The sequence below is a fragment of the Theropithecus gelada genome, chromosome 16 (genome assembly GCF_003255815.1).
Source record: "Theropithecus gelada isolate Dixy chromosome 16, Tgel_1.0, whole genome shotgun sequence".
Taxonomy (NCBI): Eukaryota; Metazoa; Chordata; class Mammalia; order Primates; family Cercopithecidae; genus Theropithecus; species Theropithecus gelada.
The window spans coordinates 66,495,439-66,519,481 of record NC_037684.1 but is presented as its reverse complement, the minus strand read 5'-3'; the positions used below and the strand labels follow the sequence as shown (position 1 = coordinate 66,519,481).

The following is a 24,043-nucleotide window of genomic DNA, read 5'->3' as shown; positions in this document are numbered from 1 at the left end:
AGGAAGGGAGGAAGGGAGGAAGGGAGGAAGGGAGGAAGGGAGGAAGGGAGGAAGGGAGGGAGGGAGGGAGGGAGGGAGGGAGGGAGGGGAGGAAACTATTAAGTTAAACTATGCATATAGACCAAAAATGATCTGGCATTGATATTTTTGCATGGTTAAATCTAATACCAACTCACTAGGACACAGTTGTTCCTGTAGGACAGTCGCTTCTGTAAGATTTTCACTAAAGCCAAGGGTCAGAGTTTAAGGTTACAAGTCACCCCACAGGAATACCAGGAGGTCAGTAGGTTCAGATCCCATAAAGAGAGTGGAGGTGGATGTTGGAACTCACCATCGGCTAAAGTATCTTGATCTCCTAACTAACCTGGTGAAGGGCCACAGGTACAAAAACCTATGTTCATTATTTCTTCAAGTATTATGAATACTTCATTTCCCTTTTAATCTTCTTTAGATTGCAAAACTAATATGAGCTCATTGTAGCTAATGAAACAACGCCAGGATTTAGAAGGAAAAGTTAATTCTCCTCTCACCCGCCCTCTCCACGCTCAGCCTCTTCCCCCAGGTGACCAGTATTAACAGCCATCTCATTTCATTTTAGTTAGAAAATGAGTTGTTCTACACAAATGAATTTGCCCAAGAATCAAAACTGTTCCTTTTACTTATGTTTGTAATACATGACCAGCCATCACTAGCAATAATTTCTCCAGTAGCAGCTTTTCTTCAGAATTATTTCTGTCCCCAGTTTACCCCTAATTCCTGAAGTTCTGTCCAGGGCAAATGGTTGCTCACAAGTCAGGGTTATTCTTTTTTTTTTTGAGACGGAGTTTCACTCTTATTGCCCAGGTTGGAGTGCAATGGTGCGATCTTGACTCACTGCAACCTCCACCTCCTGGGTACAAGTGATTCTCCTGCTTCCGCCTCTCCCAGGTAGCTGGGATCACAGGTGTGTGCCACCATGCCTGGCTAATTCTGTATTTTTAGTAGAGATGGGGTTTCTCCATGTTGGTCAGGGTGGTCTTGAATTCTCGACCTCAGGTGATCCACCCGCCTTGGCCTCTCAAAGTGCTGGGATTACAGGCATGAGCCACCATGCCTGGCCAGGGTTATTCTTTTAGTGAGTGCCTTAAAGAATATATGCTGAGATTTCTGGGGTGGCTGCAGTGAGGAGGCCAGTAGGAAGCACCTGATATGTACACATTTATAGGAAGCCATTGGTTGGCACTAGCTCCTGTACCAGGCCGGACAGGCCAAATCAAAATGGAGTCACTCATGTTAAACTTCCACGCTACCAAACAGAAGCTAAGTTGTTTATCTGACCTTTTGAGAAACCAGGAGAGAGAGCGATAATCCCCAAACAGGCCAGTTTTAGCTGGCATGATAAGCAAGAGCCCTCGGCTTTAACCTTTATTTATTTATTTATTTATTTATTTATTTATTTATTTATTTTGGAGGCAGGGCCTCACTCTGTTGCCCAGGCTGCAATGCAGTGGCACCTTCAGGGCTCACTGCAACCTCGCACTCCTGGGCTCAAGCAATCCTCCTGCCTTAGTCTCCTGAGCAGCTGGGACCACAGGCATGAACCACGACACCCAGCTAATTAAAAAAAAAAAAATTTGTAGAGATGGGGTCTCACTATGTTGCCCATGCTGGTCTGGAACTCCACGCTTCAAGTGATCCTCCAGTCTCGGCCTTCTAAAGTGCTAGGGGTTACAGGTATGAGCCACTGCATCTGGCCTAACCTTTTTTTTTTTTTTTTTTTTTTTGAGACGGAGTCTGGCTCTGTCGCCCAGGCTGGAGTGCAGTGGCCGGATCTCAGCTCACTGCAAGCTCCGCCTCCCGGGTTTACGCCATTCTCCTGCCTCAGCCTCCCGAGTAGCTGGGACTACAGGCACCCGCCATGCCGCCCGGCTAGTTTTTTGTATTTTTTTTAGTAGAGATGGGGTTTCACTGTGTTAGCCAGGATGGTCTCGATCTCCTGACCTCGTGATCCGCCCATCTCGGCCTCCCAAAGTGCTGGGATTACAGGCTTGAGCCACCGCGCCCGGCCTGGCCTAACCTTTAACTTTATTTATTTATTTATTTTTTAGATGGAATCTCCCTCTGTTGCCCAGGCTAGAGTGAAGTGGCAAAATCTCAGCTCACTGCAACCTCCACCTCCCAGGTTCAAGTGAGTCTCCTGCCTCAGCTTCCTGAGTAGCTAGGATTATAGGCATGTGCCACCATGTCCAGCTAATTTTTGTATTTTTTCATAGAGATGGGGTTTCACTATGTTGGCCAGGCTGGTCTGGAATTCCTGGCCTCAAGTGATCCACATTCCTCGGCCTCCCAAAGTGCTGGGATTACAGGTGGTGAGCCACTGTGCCTGGCCTTTTAACTTTGAAATAACAGTTCACAGTTTGTTTCTGCTTTCCCCAGCTCTTTTCTGAGTATAAAACCAACCTCTGCTCAGCTCATGGGAACATTCATTCTGTTTTATAGAAGGAAGTGATGCTTAATTCTAGAATCACAAATAAAAATCAATTAAGATCTTTAAGCTAAATTTGTTGTGGTTGTGTCTTTTGACACTCACAAACAGTTGAAATAACTTGAAATCCTTTAACCACTATGGATGAGGATTATTTAAGAAAGTATTACCCACTGCCTTGACTTTTAAAATGGAATGATACAGGGTCATTGTTATTCTTATAGTACTTTATATTTGAATAATGTTTATATTTGAGGAGTAGTGCTCTTTTTTTTTGTTTGTTTTTGTTTTTGTTTTGAGACGGAGTCTCGCTCTGTCACCCAGGCTGGAATACAGTGGCGCGATCTTGGCTCACTGCAAGCTCCGCCTCCCTGATTCACGCCATTCTCCTGCCTCAGCCTCCCGAGTAGCTGGAACTACAGGCGCCCACCACCACTCCTGGCTAATTTTTTTTTGTATTTTAGTAGAGATGGGGTTTCACAGTGTTAGCCAGGATGGTCTCGATCTCCTGACCTCGTGATCCGCCCATCTCGGCCTCCCAGAGTGCTGGGATTACAGGTGTGAGCCACCACGCCCGGCCTCAGTCTTTTAATGAATATTGATTACCAACATCTTAAGGGGCTCTTGATGGTTGCTAAATAGTTATGGCTAAGATAGTTTTGTTTTCTTGAGTCTTTTAAAATGATTCTCTCTGATCCCTATCCCCACCCCTCCTTGCCAATGTCAGTCTGTTGTTAGCTGGTGCTCCTTGCTGTCAGGATATCTTCTTCCGTACATTATTGTCAGAGGCGTTTGAACCAGAGCAACTCCATCTTGAATAGGGGCTGCGTAAAATAAGACTAAGGCTAAGACCTACTGGGTTGCATTCGAAGGACGTTAGGCATTCTTTTTTTTTTTTTTTTTTTTTTTTTTTGAGACGGAGTCTTGCTCTGTTGCCCAGGCTGGAGTGTAGCGGCGTGATCTCGGCTCACTGCAACCTCTGCCTCCCGGGTTCATGCCATTCTCCTGCCTCAGCCTCCCGAGTAGCTGGGACTACAGGTGCCCGCCACCACGCCCGGCTAATTTTTTGTGTTTCTCATAGAGATGGGGTTTCACTGTGTTAGCCGGGATGGTCTCCATATCCTGACCTGGTGATCCACCCGTCTCAGCCTCCCAAAGGGCTGGGATTACAGGTGTGAGCCACCGCACCCCGCCAAGGACGTTAGGCACTGTAAGTCACGGGATGAGATGGGAGGTCGCCACAAGATACAGGTCATAAAGACCTTGCCGATAAAATAGGCTGTGGTAAAGGAGCTGGCCCAAATCCACCAAAACCAAGGTAGCCATGAAAGTGACCTCTGGTGGTCCTCCCTGCTCATTATACACTAATTATAGTGCATTAGCATGCTACGGGAAACTCCCACCAGTGCCATGAGAGTTTACAAATGCCATGGCAACATCAGGAAGTTACTCTATATGATCTAAAAAGGGGAGGAACCCTCAGTGACGGCAATTACCCACCCCTTTCCCAGAAAACTCATGAATAATCCACCCTTTGTTTAGCATATAATCCGGTAATAACTCTAAGTATCCTTAGTCAAGCAGCCCAAGCCGCTCCTCTGCCTATGGAGTAGTCATTCTTTATTCCTTTTTATTTATTTATTTTTTATTTTATTTTATTTTATTTTATTTTTTTGAGACGGAGTCTCGCTCTGTCGCCCAGGCTGGAGTGCAGTGGCCGGATCTCCGCTCACTGCAAGCTCCGCCTCCCGGGTTTACACCATTCTCCTGCCTCAGCCTCCCGAGTAGCTGGGACTACAGGCGCCCGCCACCTCGCCTGGCTATTTTTTTTTTTTTTTTGTATTTTTTAGTAGAGACGGGGTTTCACCGTGTTAGCCAGGATGGTCTCGATCTCCTGACCTCGTGATCCGCCTGTCTCGGCCTCCCAAAGTCCTGGGATTACAGGCTTGAGCCACCGCGCCCGGCCTTCTTTATTCTTTTTTAAATAAATTTACTTTCACTTTACTCTATGGGCTAATCATGAATTCTTTCTTGCATGAGGCCCAAGAACCTTCTCTTGGGTCTGGATTGAGACCCCTTTCCGGTAACATTATTATCTGAAAAACACTAGATTAAAAAAAATCTGTTTGTTAGAATTGTTTGAAAACTGCGAGTGAAGAGCTCTAAATGAGATTCTGATGGTCTTTCAGAGGAGTAGGTATATGGGGTAAGCTAAGGTGCATAAATTTCCTTTTCTTTTTTTCCTCTATCTCCCAGGCTGGAGTGCAGTAGCAAAATCTTGGCTCACTGCAACCTTAAACCCCTGAGCTCAAGCTGTCCTCCTGCCTGAGCCTCCTGAGTAGCTGGCACTACAGACACAGACTCTCATGCCCGGGTAATTTTTAATTTTTTATAGAGAGATGTGGTCTCACTAGGTTGCCTAAGCTGGTCTTGAACTGCTGAACTCAAGCAATCCTCCTGCCTCAGCCTCCCAAAGTGCTGGGATTATAGGCATGAGCCACCACACTTGGCCTTCCTTTTTTTATTATGAAAAATTTCAAACCTATAAACAAGTAGAGAAGATAGTCTCATGAACCCCCATTTCCCTACTGCTCCCTTCAACAATGAACAACGTGGTACATACTTTTCACCTTGTTCAAAATTCCTTTTGCTCAGTCGTCACTGATTTAGGATTTTTTTTTTTTTTTCTGGACCGAGTCTCCCTCTGTCGCCCAGGCTAGAATGCAATGGTGTGATCTTGGCTCACTGCAACCTCCACCTCCTGGGTTCAAGTGATTCTCCTGCCTCAACCTCCTGAGTAGCTGAGATTATAAGCGCATGCCATCACGCCTGGCTAATTTTTGTATTTTTAGTAGAAAAGGGATTTCACCATGTTGGCCAGGCTGGTCTTGAACTCCTGACCTCAGGTGATCCGCCCGCATCAGCCTCCCAAAGTCCTGGGATGACAGGTGTGAGCCACCACACCTAGCCGAATTCCAGATTCTTAAAGCATCCGGATATTGGCCTCTGGGAATGCCAGACTTCCTTGTGTTACTATTTTAACTCTGAGTGCCCAGAAAGGCTCCAGCCATGTGCCCTTTCATTTCCAAGATGGTTCTCACGAAGCCCTTTCTGCCCAGTGTCCAGGCTGCCCCACAGATCCCCCATGAACTCGTTCCTGCTTCTCAGCCTCTGACCTTCAGGTGACCGTGGGAAGGGCTTGGGAAATCCTCCTTTGTCCGACAGGGAGATCCTGCTGGGGAAGTCTATAGGTATGTAAACGTGCATTCTATTACCTCACCCAGGTTGTACCCAAAGGCTCTGGAAGGAATTTTTATTAGCCTACAGTGTAAATAAGCATTCCCTCTACCTCCCTACTCCCTGTGATACCAGGCCTGGAAGTTTCCACAGAGCATGCTGGCTTCTCAATATATCAAGTGAAGTTTCTTCTGGTCTGAAGCCAGTTCTCTGCAGAAGGCACGCTGTACATTTCCCACAGCCGGACTCTCGGCCAATCACATCCCCCAGACGGCTTTCTGCAATCTTTTCCACGGCCTAATGAAACAGGTCCCACCATCCCTGTCCTGCAGATGAGGGAATTGAGGTTTACAGAGGTGAAACCCCTTGTCTTAGGTGTGTAATTACCAAGCAAAACAGTTGGGACTCAGATGAGCCTCATCATTAGAGTCTTCATTAATAAACGGAGAACTAATTATAGTCATTGAAGAGACTGTTCCTTTTCTGTTGTGATTAATTCCGAATTTATTTTTAGTCTTCAAAAGAATGAAGCCTCGTGCTGGAGATTTGTTCTGAGAAAGAATTGCGCTGTTCCTGACAGTCTTTCTTGACCAGCCCCTTTGTCCACAAAAAAGCTAAGAACCCGTGGCCAGGTCATTCCTGTGCGTTTTTTTTTTTTTTTTTCTGAAGCTCAAGATTCTCCAGGGATTTATGTCAACCTAAGTCACTTTTTTTTTTTTTTTTTTTGACGGAGTCTTGCTCTGTCACCCAAGCTGGAGTGCAGTGACGCGATCTCTGCTCACTGCAAGCTCTGCCTCCCGGGTTCATGCCATTCTCCTGCCTCAGCCTCCCGAGCAGCTGGGACTACAGGCGCCTGCCATCACTCCTGGCTAATTTTTTTGTATTTTTAGTAGAGACAGGGTTTCACCGTGTTAGCCAGGATGGTCTCGATCTCCTGACCTAGTGATCCGCCCACCTCAGCCTCCCAAAGTGCTGGGATTACAGGCGTGAGTCACCGTGCCCGGCAACCTTAGCAACTTTTAATGAACACTGGAGAACCATTTTTACACAATAGAGGGACGCCACCTACAAATGAAAACCCCAGTTTCTGCCACAACGCTGGGGAAATTAGGATTTGGCTTGTCTTCAGGGCAAGAGAAGCAGGCTGAGTGTGTAATCAAGGGTAGTTCTGCGTGCGTGCGTGCCTGCGTGTGTGTGTGTGTGTGTGTGTGTGTGTGTGTGTTTCAAGAATGAAGGGACCGTGTGGCCCTGGGCAAAGGAGCCACAAGGAGGGATAACAGAGAGCCAGGGAGGGAGAGCAATTTTCATAAACTTCTTTTCTAAGCTTCTCTTAGACAGCCCAGCCTTCTTTGGGTGGATTTTTCCAAGCTTCAGATATGCTAATAGCGGCGTCACATCGGAGTTGGGTCCTGGCCCTGGAGACTTTCTGCCTCTGTGTCTCTTTATGTGGCTTTGCATAGCTCTGCTCAGGCGGGCTCCTCGGTGGATGTGTTACTGCTATTTACTCCCAAAGGGCAATCTCATTTCCATATTTCTGGGCTGCTGTTAGGGAAGAGCGGGGATGGGGCTGGAACTCCTTTCCACACCCACCAAGCCATAGCAGAGAAAAAGCCGACTTCAGTTTGCGTTATTTCTGGTCACACAACTTATTTCTTCCCTTCTCCTTTTCTCTTGCTTCATGCTGTTTCTGCAAATGAAACCTTTAGCTTACACCAGGGAAGCTGTTTTTGTGAGGGAGTGGGTGGAGATCTTGGAAGACCTGGGAGAAGGTTGGGCTCTGGTTTCTCTTTCCTCTCCACTCTCCCACCCCCTTCCCCTCTTTCGCCCCTTTCCCCTCTCTTTTCTATCCTGCTCTTCTTTTCTTATTCTGTATTCTCTGTCTCCTGTTCCCCACAATTTTTTTCTTTCCTCTTTGATCTATTACTGTTTTCTGTCTGCCTCTAGCTTTACTTCCTCTTCCCTTCTCTTGTTTGTGTTTACTTTTTTTTTTTTTTGGTGACAGAGTCTCTGTCACCCAGGCTGGAGTGTAGTGGTGCAATCTCAGCTCATTGCAAGCTCTGCTTCCCAGGTTCAAGCGATTCTCGTATCTCAGCCACCCAAGTAGCTAGAATTACAGGCGTGTGGCACCACAGCTGGCTACTGTTTGTGCTTTTTAGTAGAGAAGGGTTTTTGCAATGTTAGCCAGGCTGGGCTTGAACTCCTGGCCTCAAGTGATCCATCTGCCTCAGCCTCCCAAAGTGCTGGGATTACTGCTTTAAGCCACCACACCCAGCCTCCTTCCCCCATTTTTAAACGTTGGTGGGCTTGGCCAAACAAGATATCAATGTAAACCCTTCTTATAAATGAAGACAGTCTAGGCCAGGAGTGGTGGCTCACACCTGTAATCCCAGCACTTTGGGAGGCCGAGGTGGGTGGATCAAGAGGTCAAGAGATCAAGACCATCCTGGGCAACATGGTGAATCCCCATCCCTACTAAAAAATACAAAAATTAGCTGGGCATGGTGGCGGGCGCCTGTAGTCCCAGCTACTTGGGAGGCTGAGGCAGGAGAATTGCTTGAACCCAGGAGGTGGAGGTTGCAGTGAGCCGAGATCGTGCCACTGCACTCCAGCCTGGTGACACAGCGAGACTCCATCTCAATAGATAAATAAACAAATACACTCTTAGGGTACGAATAATATCTGAAAATAACACCCCCTCCTTTTCCTTTGAGATAGGATCTTGCTTTGTCATCCAGGCTGGAGTCCTCTGCTATAACTGCAGCTCCTAATTTTTGTATTTTTGTAGAGATAAGGTTCACCGTGTTTCCTAGGCTGGGCTCACACTCCAGGGTTCCAGTGATCTGCCGGCCTTGGCCTCCCAAAGTGCTGGGATTACAGGTGTGAGCCACTGCACTTGGCCCAACAACCTTTGAAATATGGTCTGAAAACCCACAGTACTCTGGGGTTTTTGTTGAAAACATGGATTCCTGGGTCCCATTCCAGACCCACTAAGTCAGAATATCTGGGAGGGTGGCCTAAAAATAGGCATCCTTTCTCACATGTTTCTCCAGTGATCCTTATACACATTGAAGTTTCAGAATCTTTGGCTGGAACTCTGGCTGAGATTCTGGATGAGAAAATCAAGGAAGGGATGGATAGAACTCTTCACACTTCCTCTTCCATGGAGGCCCAACGCCAGGTTTCTTCCGGACTCCAAGGGGAGAACTGGACCCACTTATTTCTCCGAAGTCATGATTCCAAAACGCTTATTTTCAGTACATTAACTTTCTTTCCCTTCCCAGTATCTTCTGGAAGCTGATTCTCAAGATCACTGAGAAGTACACAAAACTTCCATTATGGTGCAGGAAGACAATATTAGAACTGTTATTTGAATATTACATCTACTTCAATATTACCTTTTTAAATTTTAATATTATAACATGCTTATTAGTTTAGTGGTTCATCTATTTAATTCATAGATAATAGAAGTAGGTATCTCCGGGAGTTTTACTGATTGGGGTGCACAGTCAAAAAGTTTGGAAAGCATCTCTGTAGAATTTAGACTACAAATTCTTTGAGATTACAATACCATTATTTATTTATTTATTTATTTATTTATTTGAGAGAGAGAGATGAAGTCTTGCTCTGTCATCCAGACTGGAGTGCAGTGGCATGATCTCAGCTCACTGCAACCTCTACCTCCCAGGTTCAAGTGATTCTCCTGCCTCAGCTTCCCAAGTAGCTGCGATTACAAGTGCCCGCCACCATGCCCAGCTAATTTTCGTATTTTTTTAGTAGAGACAGGGTTTCACTATACGTCAGCCAGGCTGGTCTCGAACTCCTGGGCTCAAGCAACCCTCCCAGCTCAGCCTCCTGAGTAGCTGGAACTACAGGTACATGCCATCATGTCTGGCTAAATTATTTTATTTTATTTTTAGTAAAGATGTGTTGACCAGGCTGGTCTCAAGCTCCTGGCATCAAGAGATCCCCCCAACCTCAGCCTCCCAGTGTTCTAGGGATTACAGAGGTGAGCCATTGCACCACGCCTGTTTATTCTAAGTGTAGAGTTTTCCATTGTATAAGTATGTCATAATTTATCAATTCTAGTTTGATGGATATTGGGTTGTTTCCAGTTTGGGGCTGTTATAAATAGTGCTGCCATGAACATTGTTGTACATCTTCTGTTGGACATATCAACATATCTTAGTTGGTTATATTCCTAGAAGGGGATGAGATGAATTATAGAGAATGCTCAATTCAACTATACTAAATGCTGCCAATTTTCCAACAGGTATTCACCAGTGGTGTATGACAGCTCCAGGTGTACCACAGCCTCTCCAATACGTAGTATTTTCTGTTCTGTGTTTATCTTCATCGCTTGCTGAGCGTATATTGATACCTTCTTATGATTTAACCAAAATCAAAGAAAAGCAAATCATGCTTTTCTTGATGATTAATGATGTTGTGCATCTTTTAATATGTTATTGGTCATTTGGATATCGTCTTTTGTGAAATGCCTGTTCAAGTTGTTTGCCCATTTTTCTATTGGGTTGTCTATGTTTTCTTTATTGATCTATAGGAATTGTTTTATTTTAAAACCTTTTTTTTTTTTTTTTTTTTTTTTTTTTAGAGATAGGGTCTTGCTGTGACACTCAGGTTGGAGTGCAGGGGCACAATCATAGCTTTCCTATGCTCAAATGATCTTTCTGTCTCAGCCTCCCGAGTAGCTAGAACTACAAGCACATGCCCCCATGCCTGGCAAATTTTTTATAGAGATGGGGTCTCACTATGTTGCCCAGAGCTGGACTTGAGCTCCCAGCCTCAAGTGATCCTCAAACCTCAGCCTTCCAAAGCTTTGGAATTACAGGCATGAGCCACCATGCTCACCCCAGAATTCATTACATAGCTGTCATACTTATCTCTCTATCCCTAGGCCCAGCACACTGTCCATTTTCTAATATGTGTTTAATACCTCTTTGAGCTGTTGTTGAATGAGATAGCACACATGAGCTGAGAAAGACAACTCTTGTTGGATGATGAAGATCATTATGTATTTTGATTTTTACTCAACACTAACAATTTTTTGAGGTATAATTTATACACCCCGAATTTTACTTGTTTTATGTGTACAGTTTGGTGACTTACTGTGTTGTGTGATCATTACCACAAATTAATTTTAGAACATTTACATCACCCCAAAGAAACTTTGTGTTTGTTTCTTTCCTGTTTGCGGCTCCAACACCAGGTGACCACTAATTTTTAAATCATCCCTGTGGATTTGCCTTTTCTGGATGTTGCATATAAATGGAATCATATAATATATTGCCTTCTGGGTCTAGCTTCTTTCACTTAGCATAGTGTCTTTGAAGTTCATCCATGTTGTAGCGTGAATCAGTACCTCCTTCTCAAGGTTGAGTAAATATTCCACTGTATTGGCATACTACATCTTGTCTATCTATTCATCAGCTGATGGACATTTAGATTATTTCCACTGTTTGACTTCTGTGAATAATACTGCTATGAACATTCACTACAAGTTTTGTGTGGACATACGTTTTCATTCTCTAGAGGCCTCGGAAGAAATTGCTGGGTCATTTGGTAAATTTATGTCTAACTTGGTTTTTCTTCCTTTTTCTTTTTTTTAGACATGGGCTTGCACTGCTGCCCAGGCTGGAGTGCAGTTGTGTGGTCACGGTTCACTGCAGCCTTGATCTCCTAGGCTCAAGTGATCCTCCCACCTCAGCCTCCTGAGTAGCTGGGACCACAGGGACGTGTCACCATGTCCTGTGGCTAAATTATTTTTTATTTTATTTTATTTTTTTGTTGAGACAGGAGTCTTACTATGTTGTCTGGGCTGATTTTGAACTCTTGGCCTCAAGGGATCCCACAGCCTCAGCCTCTCCAAGCATTGAGATTACAGGTGTGAGCCATCATGCCTGGCTATGTTTAACGTTGTAAAGAAATGGAAACCTTTCCATTTCTCTGCCATCCATAGGCTGATGGAAAGGTGTATAAGGTCTTGGGTAGAAATGAAACATCAGCCACCACATAACTATCAAATGCACAGTGTCTAGAGAAAGCTCTGACACAGGTTTATACAACTTAGCAAGCGGAAAATCTAAATATGAACAGGGTGCAAACAATCTATGCAAAAGGAGATCAAGAGGTTCTGAATGCCTGCTTTTTGTATGAGTCAATGTTAGGCTTTAAGAAGGATAGACAGGCTAGGCACGGTGGCTCATGCCTGTAATCCCAGCACTTTGGTAGGCAGAGGTGGACAGATCACCTGAGGTTAGGAGTTCGAGACCAGCCTGGCCAACGTGGTGAAACCCCATCTCTACTAATCATACAAAATTAGCCAGGCGTGGTGACACATGCCTGTAATCCCAGCCACTTGGGAGGATGAGGCAGGAGAATCACTTGAACCTGGGAGATGGAGGCTGCAGTGAGCACCCTTGCACTCCAGCCTGGGTGACAAGAGTGAAATTCCGTCTTAAAAAAAAAAAGATAGATGGAAATTTAAAACAAAGATGCTATCCCTCCCCTGAGTTACTAACAGTCTAACCAGTAAAATAAGACTTAATTATTATTATTATTTTTTAAAAAGCAAAAATAGGCCAGAAATGGTGGCTCATACCTGTAATCCCAGCACTTTGGGAGGCTGAGGCGGGCGGATCACAAGGTCAGGAGATTGAGACCAACTTGGCTAACACAGTGAATCCCCATCTCTACTAAAAATACAAAAAATTAGCTGGGCATGGTGGCGAGCGCCTGCAGTCCCAGCTACTTGGGAGGCTGAGGCAGGGGAATGGCATGAACCCAGGAGGCAGAACTTGCAGTGAGCTGAGATCGCACCACTGCACTCCAGCCTGGGCTACAGAGAGAGACTCTATCTCAAAAAAAAAAAAAAAAAAAAAAAAAGCAAAAATAAATTAGCCAGGCATGGTGGTATGCACCTGTAGTCCCAGCTAGCTTCTCCAGAGGCTGAGGTGGGAGGATGGCGTGATGGGAGGCAGAGAATGCAGTGAGCCAAGATCACACCATTGCACTCCAGCCTGGGCAACACAGCCAGATCTTGTTTCAATTTAAAAAAAACCCACAAAAATAATTAAACATTTAAATACAATTTCAAGATAGTAATAGAAGATCAGAGAGGGAGAAGGCAGGAGGGAAAATTGATAAGGGAGGAATTTATCTTTCCTTCAAGCTCTTGGGAGAAAACAGAAAGCCCAGGTGTGTTGCTACAAAATTTGTGGCATCCCAAAGATGTAAGAGTTCCTACCTCTATTGTTGCTCTAGAAATCTTAGTTAAAAAAGAAGTGTTATGTAATAAGTCACCAGGACCCTCGAACTGGATAGATAAAAACAATTGCTAACATACGGGTATTTCATGTGCCAGGCACTGCTCTAAACAGTTTACATGTTTCTCACTTAATCTTCTTAATAACTCTATGATAGTAATAATACTGTTGTCTTCTTTTAGTGATGAGGAAAATGAGGCTCAGAGATGTAAGTAAATCACCCAATGGCACACAGCTAGAAAGTGGCAGAAATGGGGTTTGAATAAAGGCAGTCCAGAGCCAACATATTTAACCACTAACTACATTTAACCATTTAAATTCCCATATTCCAGTTATTGGATTCGATCTCTAATTTCAGATGGGGAAACAGACCCAAAGGTATCGGAAGACTTGAGGATTTGGAGGTTACTTGCTTGATAAGAGATCAGGAACAGGAGTTCCACTAACTGCTATTCCAGTCTTATTTCTATGAAGACTGACATTGGGTATCACCAGAGAGCCTTGCCTTCTCTTCTCTTCTCTTCTCTTCTCTTCTCTTCTCTTCTCTTCTCTTCTCTTCTCTTCTCTTCTCTTCTCTTCCCTTCTCTTCTCTTCTCTTCTCTTCTCTTCTCTTCTCTTCTCTTCTCTTTTCTTTTCTTTTCTAGATGGAGTCTTGCTCTGTCGCCAGGCTGGAGCACAGTGGTGTCATCTCGGCTCTCTGCAACCTCCACCTCCCAGGTTCAAGCGACTCTCCTGCCTCAGCCTCCCGAGTAGCTGGGACTACAGGCACGTGGCACCACGCCCAGCTAATTTTTGTATTTTTAGTAGACATGGGGTTTCACCATGTTGGCCAGGCTGGTCTCAATCTCCTGACCTTGTGATCTGCCCGCCTCGGCCTCCCAAAGTGTTGGGATTACAGGCGTAAGCTCTCATAGGCCATGCCCAGTCTAAAGAACTTTTTCTTAAGATGCTATTTGTGGGTGAGTCATTAGGATACCTGTTTTCTGACTGGCAGGGTGGACCACAGAAAGCAACACTCTGTACAATAAGCTAGAATTGAGTTCAAAGCTGGTTCTGCTGTTGACCAGCTGTACGATGGTGAGCAGGTTTTTGAGCCCAGTTTCTTCATCAGCTTGTAGGATTACAGGAATGAAATGAACTAAGTGGAGAAATTAACAGCTATTATCATTTTTGGTTGCTGCAGGAATGTCTGAGGTGGGTCACATAGAACTCAAGTATATGGCATGCTGTGTAGGCTGAGATTTCTCAAGTCCAAACTGGATCACAGTTTCTCACAGGCACGCAGAGAACTGGGGTTGCAGGTTGGCTGGAAATCAGTTGTCCTACCTTGATTCAGGTCACATCATCAGGAATGAAGCCTGAGAACAGCCTGCTGGAAGTCACATATTTTCCTGATACAAGGAATTGTATCTCTTTTAAAACTTCATTGGGCCAGCCATTTTTAATGACCATTTTTGATATGAAGTTATGCAGCTCTGCTTTAAGGGATTCTTAGTGGTGACTGTGGTCAAGAGTTTGTTTCTTTATATTTCTGGCCAAGCAAATGTTCATGACTTTGCAACTGATGGATTATTACAAATATTCTACATGTGTCACTTTGCCCATGGCCAGAGACCAGACGGAGGCTGCTCAGGTGAGATGGCTTAGCTGCAGACTAGGGCTCAATAGTGACTCTTAAAGCCTGGGCATGAGTATTGTTAAAAAGTTGCATAATGACTTTAATGTGCAGCCAGGATTGAGAACCACTGAACTAGGTGAAAGGCTCTGTGCCAGGGTCTGATTCAAAGCATAGACAGGTGTGCAAGATCTTCAGGCTCTTGGAGCCCAGCCTGACTGGTTTTGTAATGGATATCTAGGCAGGCATAGTAAGAGGTGAGGCTAGAGGAGGTGTTGTGGAGGGCCTGAAATGTACAGGTGGAGAAGTTTGTACCAAATTTAAAAGGCAATAGGGAGCCACAGAAGGTGACTGGGGGAGAGGATAAGGAGTAGACAGAAGTATACAGGCATATTAAAGGGTTGAGCTTTTTTTTTTTTTTGAGACAGAGTTTCGCTCTTGTTGCCCAGGCTGGAGTGCAGTAGCACGATCTCTGCCCGCTGCAACTTCTGCTTCCTGGGTTCAAACCATTTTCCTGCCTCAGCCTCCTGAGTAGCTGGCAATACAGGCGCCCACTACCACGCCCAGCTAATTTTTGTATTTTTAGTGGAGATGGGGTTTCATCACGTTGGCCAGGCTGGTCTCGAACTCCTGACCTCAAGTGAGCCATTCGCCTCAGCCTCCCAAACTGCTGGGATTACAGGCGTGAGCCACCGCGCCCGGCCGAGTCCAGCTATTTACAGGCTAAAAAATGTATATTTTTTTAATGGAGTAGACTATCAAAGAAACCGAGCTTTCTTTTACTTCTGTACCGTCAGTTCAAGGTCAACATTCTGCAGCACTCAGGTTCCCTAGTCCCTGGAGAGCAGGGACTGGCCCAAATGATCTTTGTAGTACCTGGCACATCGCATGGAACATGGCAGCCTCTTGCTAATGTTTGTTGACTGACTACATGAGTGTAGACTGTTTAGCCGGCCCATCTCGATTTCGGGAGGGCTGGTATCCTGGGCTGGCCTTCCCTCTGTAAGTAAAAGCACTGGTGCTGTTCCTCTCACCGTTCGCCTTTCCTCCATTTATCCCCATTGACTGAATTCTATCAACTCCGACCCCGTCTCCTCCCCATTCCGTCCCTCCAGCGTGCCACGCTGCCACCAGCCTGCTGGGCTCAGGCGCCAGGCTTCAAACCTGTCTTTCACCCATTGTTCAGTTTCCTGTGAGTCAAGTTCAACCCCAGGTTCAACCACTACAATGACAACCACAAACGATCCCTCGCAGACACCTCGAAGAAGGCGCCCGTACGTCACGGGCCGCCAGGCCTACAAAGCAGGCACAGAACAGGGGCGTTTCCATTCCCGCGGTCCCCGGCGGTGGGGGCGCGAGTGGGAACCCCTCTCCCCAGTGACAGGCCCCTCTGCGAGGGAGCGCGCAGCCCTCCGCGGGCGTGGCCGCCCTGGTCCCGCCCCGGCCCGCCCCCTCGCCCGCGAGCGAGACCCCGCCCGGCCACCCGGCCGCCAGCCCCTCTCCACGGCCGCCAGCCGCTCCCTCCCGCGCCGCGGAGTCCTGCCGCGGGGGATGCTCCGGGTCCCACCTCCCAGGGGAGCTGCGCATTTCCGCGCGCCGGGGCGGCTCCGGCCCTGGCCGGCCCTGGCGGCTGCAGCCCGCGTTCCGCGTTCCCGGGAAGTTGTCTCCGGAGCCCGCGGCGCCTGGGTCTCCTCCCCCTGAGCCCCGCCCCCCAGCCCAGAGCTGGGATCCGCGAGCTGCCCGGCCCGGGGGCGTCGCCGCTCGCTCTGCGAAGCCAACGAGTCTCCGCTTCCCTGCGCAGAGCGCGCGTCCCCCGCCTGCCCGGGGACCCCCGCGCACCCCAGAGACGGCGCGCGCCCAGAGCGCGGGAGCCCGGAGCGCCGGGCGCCTGGGACCCCGCGGAGCCGCTGCCCAGCCCGTGGGGCTCGGCGGGGATGCAGGCTGCTCTGTGAACCCGGGCGCCAAGGCCATGTCCGGCGCTCGCTGCCGGACCCTGTACCCCTTCTCTGGGGAGCGGCACGGCCAGGGGCTGCGCTTCGCCGCGGGCGAGCTGATCACGCTGCTGCAGGTCCCGGACGGCGGCTGGTGGGAAGGCGAGAAGGAGGACGGGCTCCGTGGCTGGTTCCCGGCGAGCTACGTGCAGTTGCTGGAGGTAAGGGGCGAGGGCCGGGTCTGGATGAGCCGGGGCTGCGGTCCTCGGTGCGCTCGCGTACCTGTTGCCGGTTCCGGGGATGCCGCAGCGTCCCGGTCGGAGGGGCGCCCCCGGGGGCAGCCCTTGCCGGAGCGACCTGTAGCTCCACGCTCCGGGGAGGCAGCGATGGCAGCGGGCGCCCCTCGGGGCGTGGGCAACGCGGGCTCGGGGGGAGCTTCCCTCTTGCGCCGGGCCTCCGGAGCACACCGTGGCGGCTCTGAGGAAGCGAGAACTTGTTGCCTGTGTGAGTTCAGGAGCAGGCGGGCGCGTTCCCGGCAGTGGCAGGGGCCAGTGAAGGTCTGGCGGTCTTGAGAAGATGCATGGAGGATCAGGGGTCCGAGAAAGTGGCACCGACTCGGTCCCTCAGCCCCGCGTCCCTACCCCGGAGTCTAGAGCCTGGCGACCCGTGGACGGTCGTGCTGCCTTGGGTCAGGCTGCCTGGACGCCTCGGGGCCACCCACTTGCTGGTCAGCCGAGCCTGCTGGCCACCAGCCCGAGCCCCCTCAGCAGGCTTGATCCCGGGGTGCTGTAGTCCCCCGCCACTGCCCGCTCCCCTGGTCCGGCTTCCCCAGGGTAAGGCTCAGGAACTCAGGCTTGCTCCTGGGGTTCTGGCCTGGCCCCAGGGCTCCACAGGACCTGCTGAGGCAAGGCGCTGGCTGTTTAGGCTGGCTGTTTATTGTCTATGTGACAGGCTGTCCTCTAATCACTGAGCTCACAGTCACAGCCTGAGCGAGACCCGAAGTTTCTAAAGTCCTTTGTGTGTGTGTGTGGGGTGACCTTCCAGGACATCCCTTTTACTAGAAGTCCGCCTGCGCCCCCCGCCAGGATTCTTGTAAAGACTAAATTAACAGTTACCCTTAATTGTGTCAGTATTCCTAAACATTCTGGTGAAACACTGCCCGAAGAAATCATGGAGGCTGAATTTATTTATAATTTAACTCTTGACCTACTTCACAGAGAACAAAGTAGCAAATTTTGACTGAAAATGCTCAGTGCAATTCATCGGGGGAAAAAGAAAGAAAGAAGTGAAATGGTTACAGGGTGAGTCCGCCTGAGGATGAACCCTGTGGCAACATTGTCAGCAAGAGCCTGGCCTTATAAAAGTACAGTAGGTTGCTTTCAGGTCCAGAGGAGAACAACAAAATCTCTTCTAAAGGGATCAGTAGCATTTGAGCAAAGTTTAGGGGCTGCTAGAATGAGCTTTCATGGGCTGTCAGCAGACTGTGTTGTAGGAACCCTCTTGGTTCTGTATCTGGAGAATCCAGAGATCACCTGCTTGTAGGAGAGGCTCAGGTGTGCCCTGTTCTGGCTTTTCCAGTCCCTTTCCTGAGATTCAGATATAAAAGAAAGCAAACATACTGCTTCTTACATGAGAAGCAAGGGGCCTCCTTGTGTCTAGCTTGAAGCCCTGGGAGAGATGCATATTTTGGGAGTTCTTTGGGTGGCCCCCCTTTTCCAGGAAATTCTGATGTGGAAATTTGACTGATGGATGTCTGTCCAGTGAGGAGCATCCCTGGCTGGACTGAGCCAGCTGTGTTTTGTGTAGGGGTGAGGCTAGGTAGGTGTTAGTAAGAGCACAGTGCTGCTTTTTCTTCCGGGAAAAGGACAATGGACCAGGCCCAGGGGACTGGCAGAATTAACAGCCGGGACAGTCTTGGGTGTATCTGTCCCATCCTCTGCCATATACAAAGGTAGGAGATCTCTGGTGCCTCAGGGCCTCTCAGACCATTCCGGACTGGTAACTTGCAACAAAAGCATCCATCTGCGTGAGCAATACTTCAGCGCACCTGCTCAGCACGCTACGTGCACATTATCACCAGTTCCCCAACAACTCTGTGAAGGGTGAGGTACTTCCCCCATTTTATAGACAAGCAAGCTGAATATGAGAGAGGTGAAGTCAGCTCCCCAATGAATAATGCTCACATGTTTTGTTAGCAGCTCAGATGGCTGAGTATAACCCCCTGCGCCTGTGCCTTTTTTTAAACGTGATAGCCTGGGCTCGACTATGCTAAACAGCATGTGAGAGAAGGGTCTGGATCCGTGGGAAAGAGGGACAAGCACAGCCCTTGAGGTCAGCATGTTGGTGACAGCACCGTGAAGGGGAGGCTGAACCTCTAGGGCTAAAATGAGGACAGCTGCAACCAGGAGCAACTTGGAGGATCTTCCCTGCTAACCCCAAAGTGTGACTTTACTCAGACCCAGCTGCGGGTCTTCCCACAGTGGGCCTGAGTCTTGTGGACTAAGTACTGGATGGGACTCTTCTCAGGGCCAAAGCAGATGCAGTTTCAATAGGGGGGTTTGTGGCATCTGGGAACCTCCTACAGGAGCAGAAAGACATGGTACCAGGACAAGCCCAGTGGCTGGACCTCAAGGCTGAAGGCTAGGTAGAGATAGAGGATATGCAAGCAGAGTCCATTGGGATGGGGTGAGTCCTCAAGGGCAGACTCAGAGAATGCAGAGTTGCCCGGGCTGGTGGGTAGACTGGCCAGCATCTGGACTCATGAGACTAGACAGGGGGCCCATAGATACTAGAGGTGGCGAACCTCATGAGATGTCAGCCAATGTGGTGCTGTCACTGAGCTTGCTTGGGAGCATGCAGTTCAGAAGGCCAGGGCAGCTGTTGGAGAAACAAGTACAGACAGATGGACTGTACTAGCCTGCTGGGCGAGGGATGAGATTGTGGGTACACAGCTGAGCATGGTATCTCTAATGTGCTCCCTACTACAGTGGAACTTTCACCCTGATGGAAAGAGTGATGCCAGGAAACCCCATCTTGGCAGAGGGGAGTGAGGCACTGAAAACTGTGTGCACACTGGATACTTCCCAAGGAGATCTTCCTTGTTCAGATGAAGCAAGGGGAACTGAGAGACCCAGCCTTTGCAGGAAGCATACACGGGGAAGGGTAGTTGGGAACTAACTCTAAGAGGGTCACCAGATCTGACCCAGCGGCCAGCTAGTCCATGGGAAGAGGCCAGCTTGGAGGAGGTCTTGGTTTTTGGGGCAATCTCTTTGGTCAAGACTCCAAGGAAATGGTATAGCACATACTTGGCTTCTAGAGAGCAGCTTCCAGGAAAACCTCAGCACAGACAGGGAAGTGTAGAAGTCTCTGGTAGGCCCAAGGAGTCTGGTCACAAGGGTCCTTCCTATTCAGGGGGTGGTGCAGCTCTTCAAAGGATGGGCAGAGGGAAACCCCTACCTCCAGAAAAGGAATAGGCCTTATAGCCAAGGCCCACAACTAATTATTAGGTAAAATCAACTAGAAAAATCTTTCGTGAGGGTTTCCTCTGCTATGATGAGGAAGAGGAATTGAGAAGTCTTTTTTTTTTTTTTTTTTGAGACGGAGTCTTGCACTGTTGCCCAGGCTGGAGTGCAGTGGTGTGATCTCAGCTCACTGCAAGCTCTGCCTCCCAGGTTCATGCCATTCTCCTGCCTCAGCCTCCCGAATAGCTGGGACTACAGGTGCCCACCACCACACCCAGCTAATTTTTTTGTATTTTGAGTGGAGACGAGGTTTCACTGTATTAGCCAGGATGATCTCGATCTCCTGACCTCGTGATCCGCCTGCCTCGGCCTCCCAAAGTGCTGGGATTGCAGGCGTGAGCTACTGCACCCGGCTGAGAAGTCTTTTTAACATCATTTGAGAGATATGGTAGAGGAAGAGACCTGAGACCAGAGATAGGAGCTGTGGGAGCATGTTCTGCCAGCTCCAAGCTAGGCCTGAGATTGCCTCCATAGACTTGGGAACCCCACATGTGGGAATATTTCCACCAGCTTTCTGGGGTACATCGAGGTTGAGAAATAGCTCCTGGGGAAGGTGGATAGAGAAGCCTAGATCTCCATCCTGGGGAAGATTTGGAGAGAAAGACATGGTACCACGACAAGCCTGGACAGGTCAGTGGTTGGAGGGTCTAACAGGGTCCAGGAATTCTTGTGTGAATGGAGAGAAGAAATTAGGGACCTGGAGGATGCTGTAAGGCATCTACAAAACTTCCCAGAGCTTTTGGGAAATAATTCTGGGGGACAATGGGGTTGGAATACAAACAAAATAGAGCTTTCTTTGAACTAGGTGGTATTCTTAGAATCCAGGATCTGGCTGGATAATCTGGACCTCTGGGGTACTAACAGAATATGACACTGTTTGCTAGCAAAACTGGAATGACTGCTGAGGGTCACCCTTAAACTTGATTTCCTTCACTCTACCATTTTGGGTTCATGCCATTGCACTGCAGGAGTTAATAAGGAGTGTCTGTGGGAGAGAGTGCGCTGTGCTATGGATAATTAAGGAATGATGTTTTATCTGTTGCCATGTAACAAGCCACTCCAAGATTTAGTGTTTCAAAGCAACGATTTATTATTAACTGTCATGGTTTTGTAGATTGACGGGGATCAGCTGGGTGGTTCTTCTGCTGGTCTGTCTCAGTGTCCCTCATGCAGCTGCAATCAGATAGTGGCTGGGGCAGAGTCCTGGAGGCTCAACTAGGCTGCAGCCTCCAAAATGTCATCTTCACTCGTCTGTCTAGTGCCTTGATGTTCTTCCATGTGGCACCTCTCTCCATGTGGTGTTTCATTCGCCATGGCCTTTCCACATGGCCTTTCTCTTCAGCAGGGTGGTTGTTGTTATGTGGTAGGTGGCTTCTAAGGATGCAAAGGCATACATTACCAGGCCCTCTTAAGGCCTAGGCCCAGAACTGGCATATTGTTTCAGCCACATTTTATTGTGAAAGGAAAGCAGTCACAGGATCCGTCCAGAGTCAATTTGGAAGGGAGGTGGGTACAGGTGTGGTTACGAGGGAGGTGTGGTTCATTGAGGGCCGTATTGCAGACTAGCTCCCTCAGAAGGCTAGGTAGAACACACATGGGACAGATGATCCATTAGTGGGGAGGTGGTGCCAGGCCAGATTGATGAGAGAGAGAACCCCAAGAGGGAGGTAAAATGCAGCCACTTGGCAGTTCTACCTCTATCGCAATCCTTGGAGGTTTTTTTTTTTTTTTTTCTTTTGACTCTAGAGGTTTCTTTATAAAGGCCACACAATAAATGATGCAGCTGGAATTTGAAATCAGATTTGCTTGGCTCTGGGCCTGTCCACTAAGCCATTGACATACCAGTCCAGCTTTTTTTAGGCCAGGGCTGTTCAGTGCTGGTGATTCATAGACGTAGTGGATCTGAGCTCCCTGACATCTAATAGATGTTTGCTATATTACACAAATTGATTTTAAAACAGAGCCTTTTCCTTTCTGTCTGCAACATGAAAATCACCCAAAATGAGTGTGACCTTGTCCCTCATGCTAGTATTTTTCAGACAGTCATCAACTCTGTTCACAAAAGGTGTAATTAGGGCTTGTGACTCGGGGGAGTGGGTAATTGTGACTGAAAAGACCAATGTGCTTTCTGACATCTTCACTAAATCATCCTCCTTGGTATGGGGGCCTGTGGCCAGTATTTGTAGCTCCTGGTGTTAGAAAATGACCTTTGGCCCACCACTCTGTGAGCCTCAGCTCAGAAGGAGCCACCCCCTTTGTCACACTTGTGTGCTGGACTGGTCAGTGTCTACCCCACCGGACTTTAAAGCAATGAACAAGGCTTATGGATTGAGTGGATTCAGGGCATTTTCACAAAAGTTCCCTTAGCAACAAGTCGGCAGGAATCCCTGACATCTGTTCACCACTCTGTGGATCCCTGATGTCTATTACCACCTAGAAACATGAATGAGGGGCTGACCTTCATGTACTCTTCTCTGCCTGCATAAGCCCAGCTTTTTTTCTGACGGTGTGGTAGACCTCATCTGTGAACATGGATATGGATCCCCACTTTGCTAGTGAAAGAAAATGTTTTTTGTAAACCAGGAAGCCTTGTGTACACGTAAGGTATTTTGACTATTATCAGGCCAGTCCAGGGGACATTGTTTTTGTGGTGTGCTGTCTTACTACTCACAGCAGCAAGGCGACACATGATAGACTTTCTAACAAAATGTCAGGATGAATTCCTCTGTACTTAAATGCAAAATTAGTATATTTCTCTCTCTCCCTGCAATGGCGAGGCCTTTGGGGTGGTGTTTATGCCTATGGCGAGAAGAAGTGGTGGCTGGCAGATCTCTCTAACTTCTCCTTGGCCGACCAGAACACGTTGTGACATTGTGAAAGTTTAGTTGCAGTAAGTATGTGAACTGTGAGAAGTTTTTGAGGACTCTTAAGAGGACCCACCCACCTCCTTTCTTCACGTTTACTGTCTTCTCTACCATCTCTAAGAATTTGTTTGTAGTTTAACTTCCTAGTTCTCCGCCTACTCCTCTTCTTGAGCTCGGAGCTGGTCTTCAGATTCAACCGCTAGGTACTCAAATTTCACATGTCAAAATTAAACTCATCATCTCTCTCCTTTCTCTTCTTTCTTTCTTTCTTTTTTTTTTTTTGAGATGGAGTCTTGCTCTGTTGCCCAGGCTGGAGTGTAATGGCGCGATCTCGGCTCACTGCAACCTCCGCCTCCTGGGTTCAAGTGATTTTCCTGCCTCAGCCTCCCGAGAAGCTGGGATTACAGGTTTACACCACCATGCCTGGCTAATTTTTGTATTTTTAGTAGAGACAGGGTTACACCAGGTTGGCCAGGCTGGTCTTGAACTCCTGACTTCCTTATTTGCCCGCCTCAGCCTCCCAAAGTGCTGGGATTACAGGCGTCGGCCCACTCTTCTCTCTTTACTGCCTTCTTCTTTTTTTTTTTCTTTTTTTCTTTTTTTTGAGACAGGGTCTTGCGCCGTTGCCCAGGCTGAAGTACAGTGGCATGATAATGGCTCACTGCTGCCGTGACCTTCTGGACTCAAACGATCCTCCAAGTAGCTTGGACTATAGGCACCTGCCACCACGCCTGGCTGATTTTTGTATTTTTTGTAGAGGTAGGGTTTCACCGTGTTTCTCAGACTGGTCTCAAACTCTTGGGCTCAAGTGATCCTCCCGCCTTGGCCTCCCAAAGTGCTAAGATTACAGGCACAAGCCACCCTGCCCAGCCTCTTCACTGCCTTCTATTCCCAACCTCTAAACCAAGCTTGTGGAACATGTGGCCCAGGATGGCCTTTGAATGCAGCCCAACACAAATTTGTAAACTTTCTATTTTGTTTTTGAGGTGGAGTTTCGCTCTTGTTGCCCAGGCTGGAGTACAATAGCGTGATCTCAGCTCACTGCAACCTCTGCCTCCGGGGTTCAAGCAATCCTCCTACCTCAGCCTCCTGGGTAGCTGGGATTACAGGCATGCGCCACCATGCCTGGCT

At 48.0% G+C, this 24,043-nt stretch overlaps 1 protein-coding gene across 1 annotated transcript in view; it reads left to right on the top strand.

Moving 5' to 3' along the window:
* The first annotated feature begins 16,410 nt into the window (after positions 1-16,410).
* Positions 16,411-24,043, top strand: part of GAS7 (growth arrest specific 7) — a 286,811-nt gene continuing 279,178 nt past the window's right edge. The window contains exon 1 of the mRNA XM_025361025.1: positions 16,411-16,748. Within this exon, the coding sequence (XP_025216810.1) occupies positions 16,566-16,748 (183 nt within the window). The 5' untranslated portion in view covers positions 16,411-16,565. The remainder of the gene's footprint in view (positions 16,749-24,043) is intronic.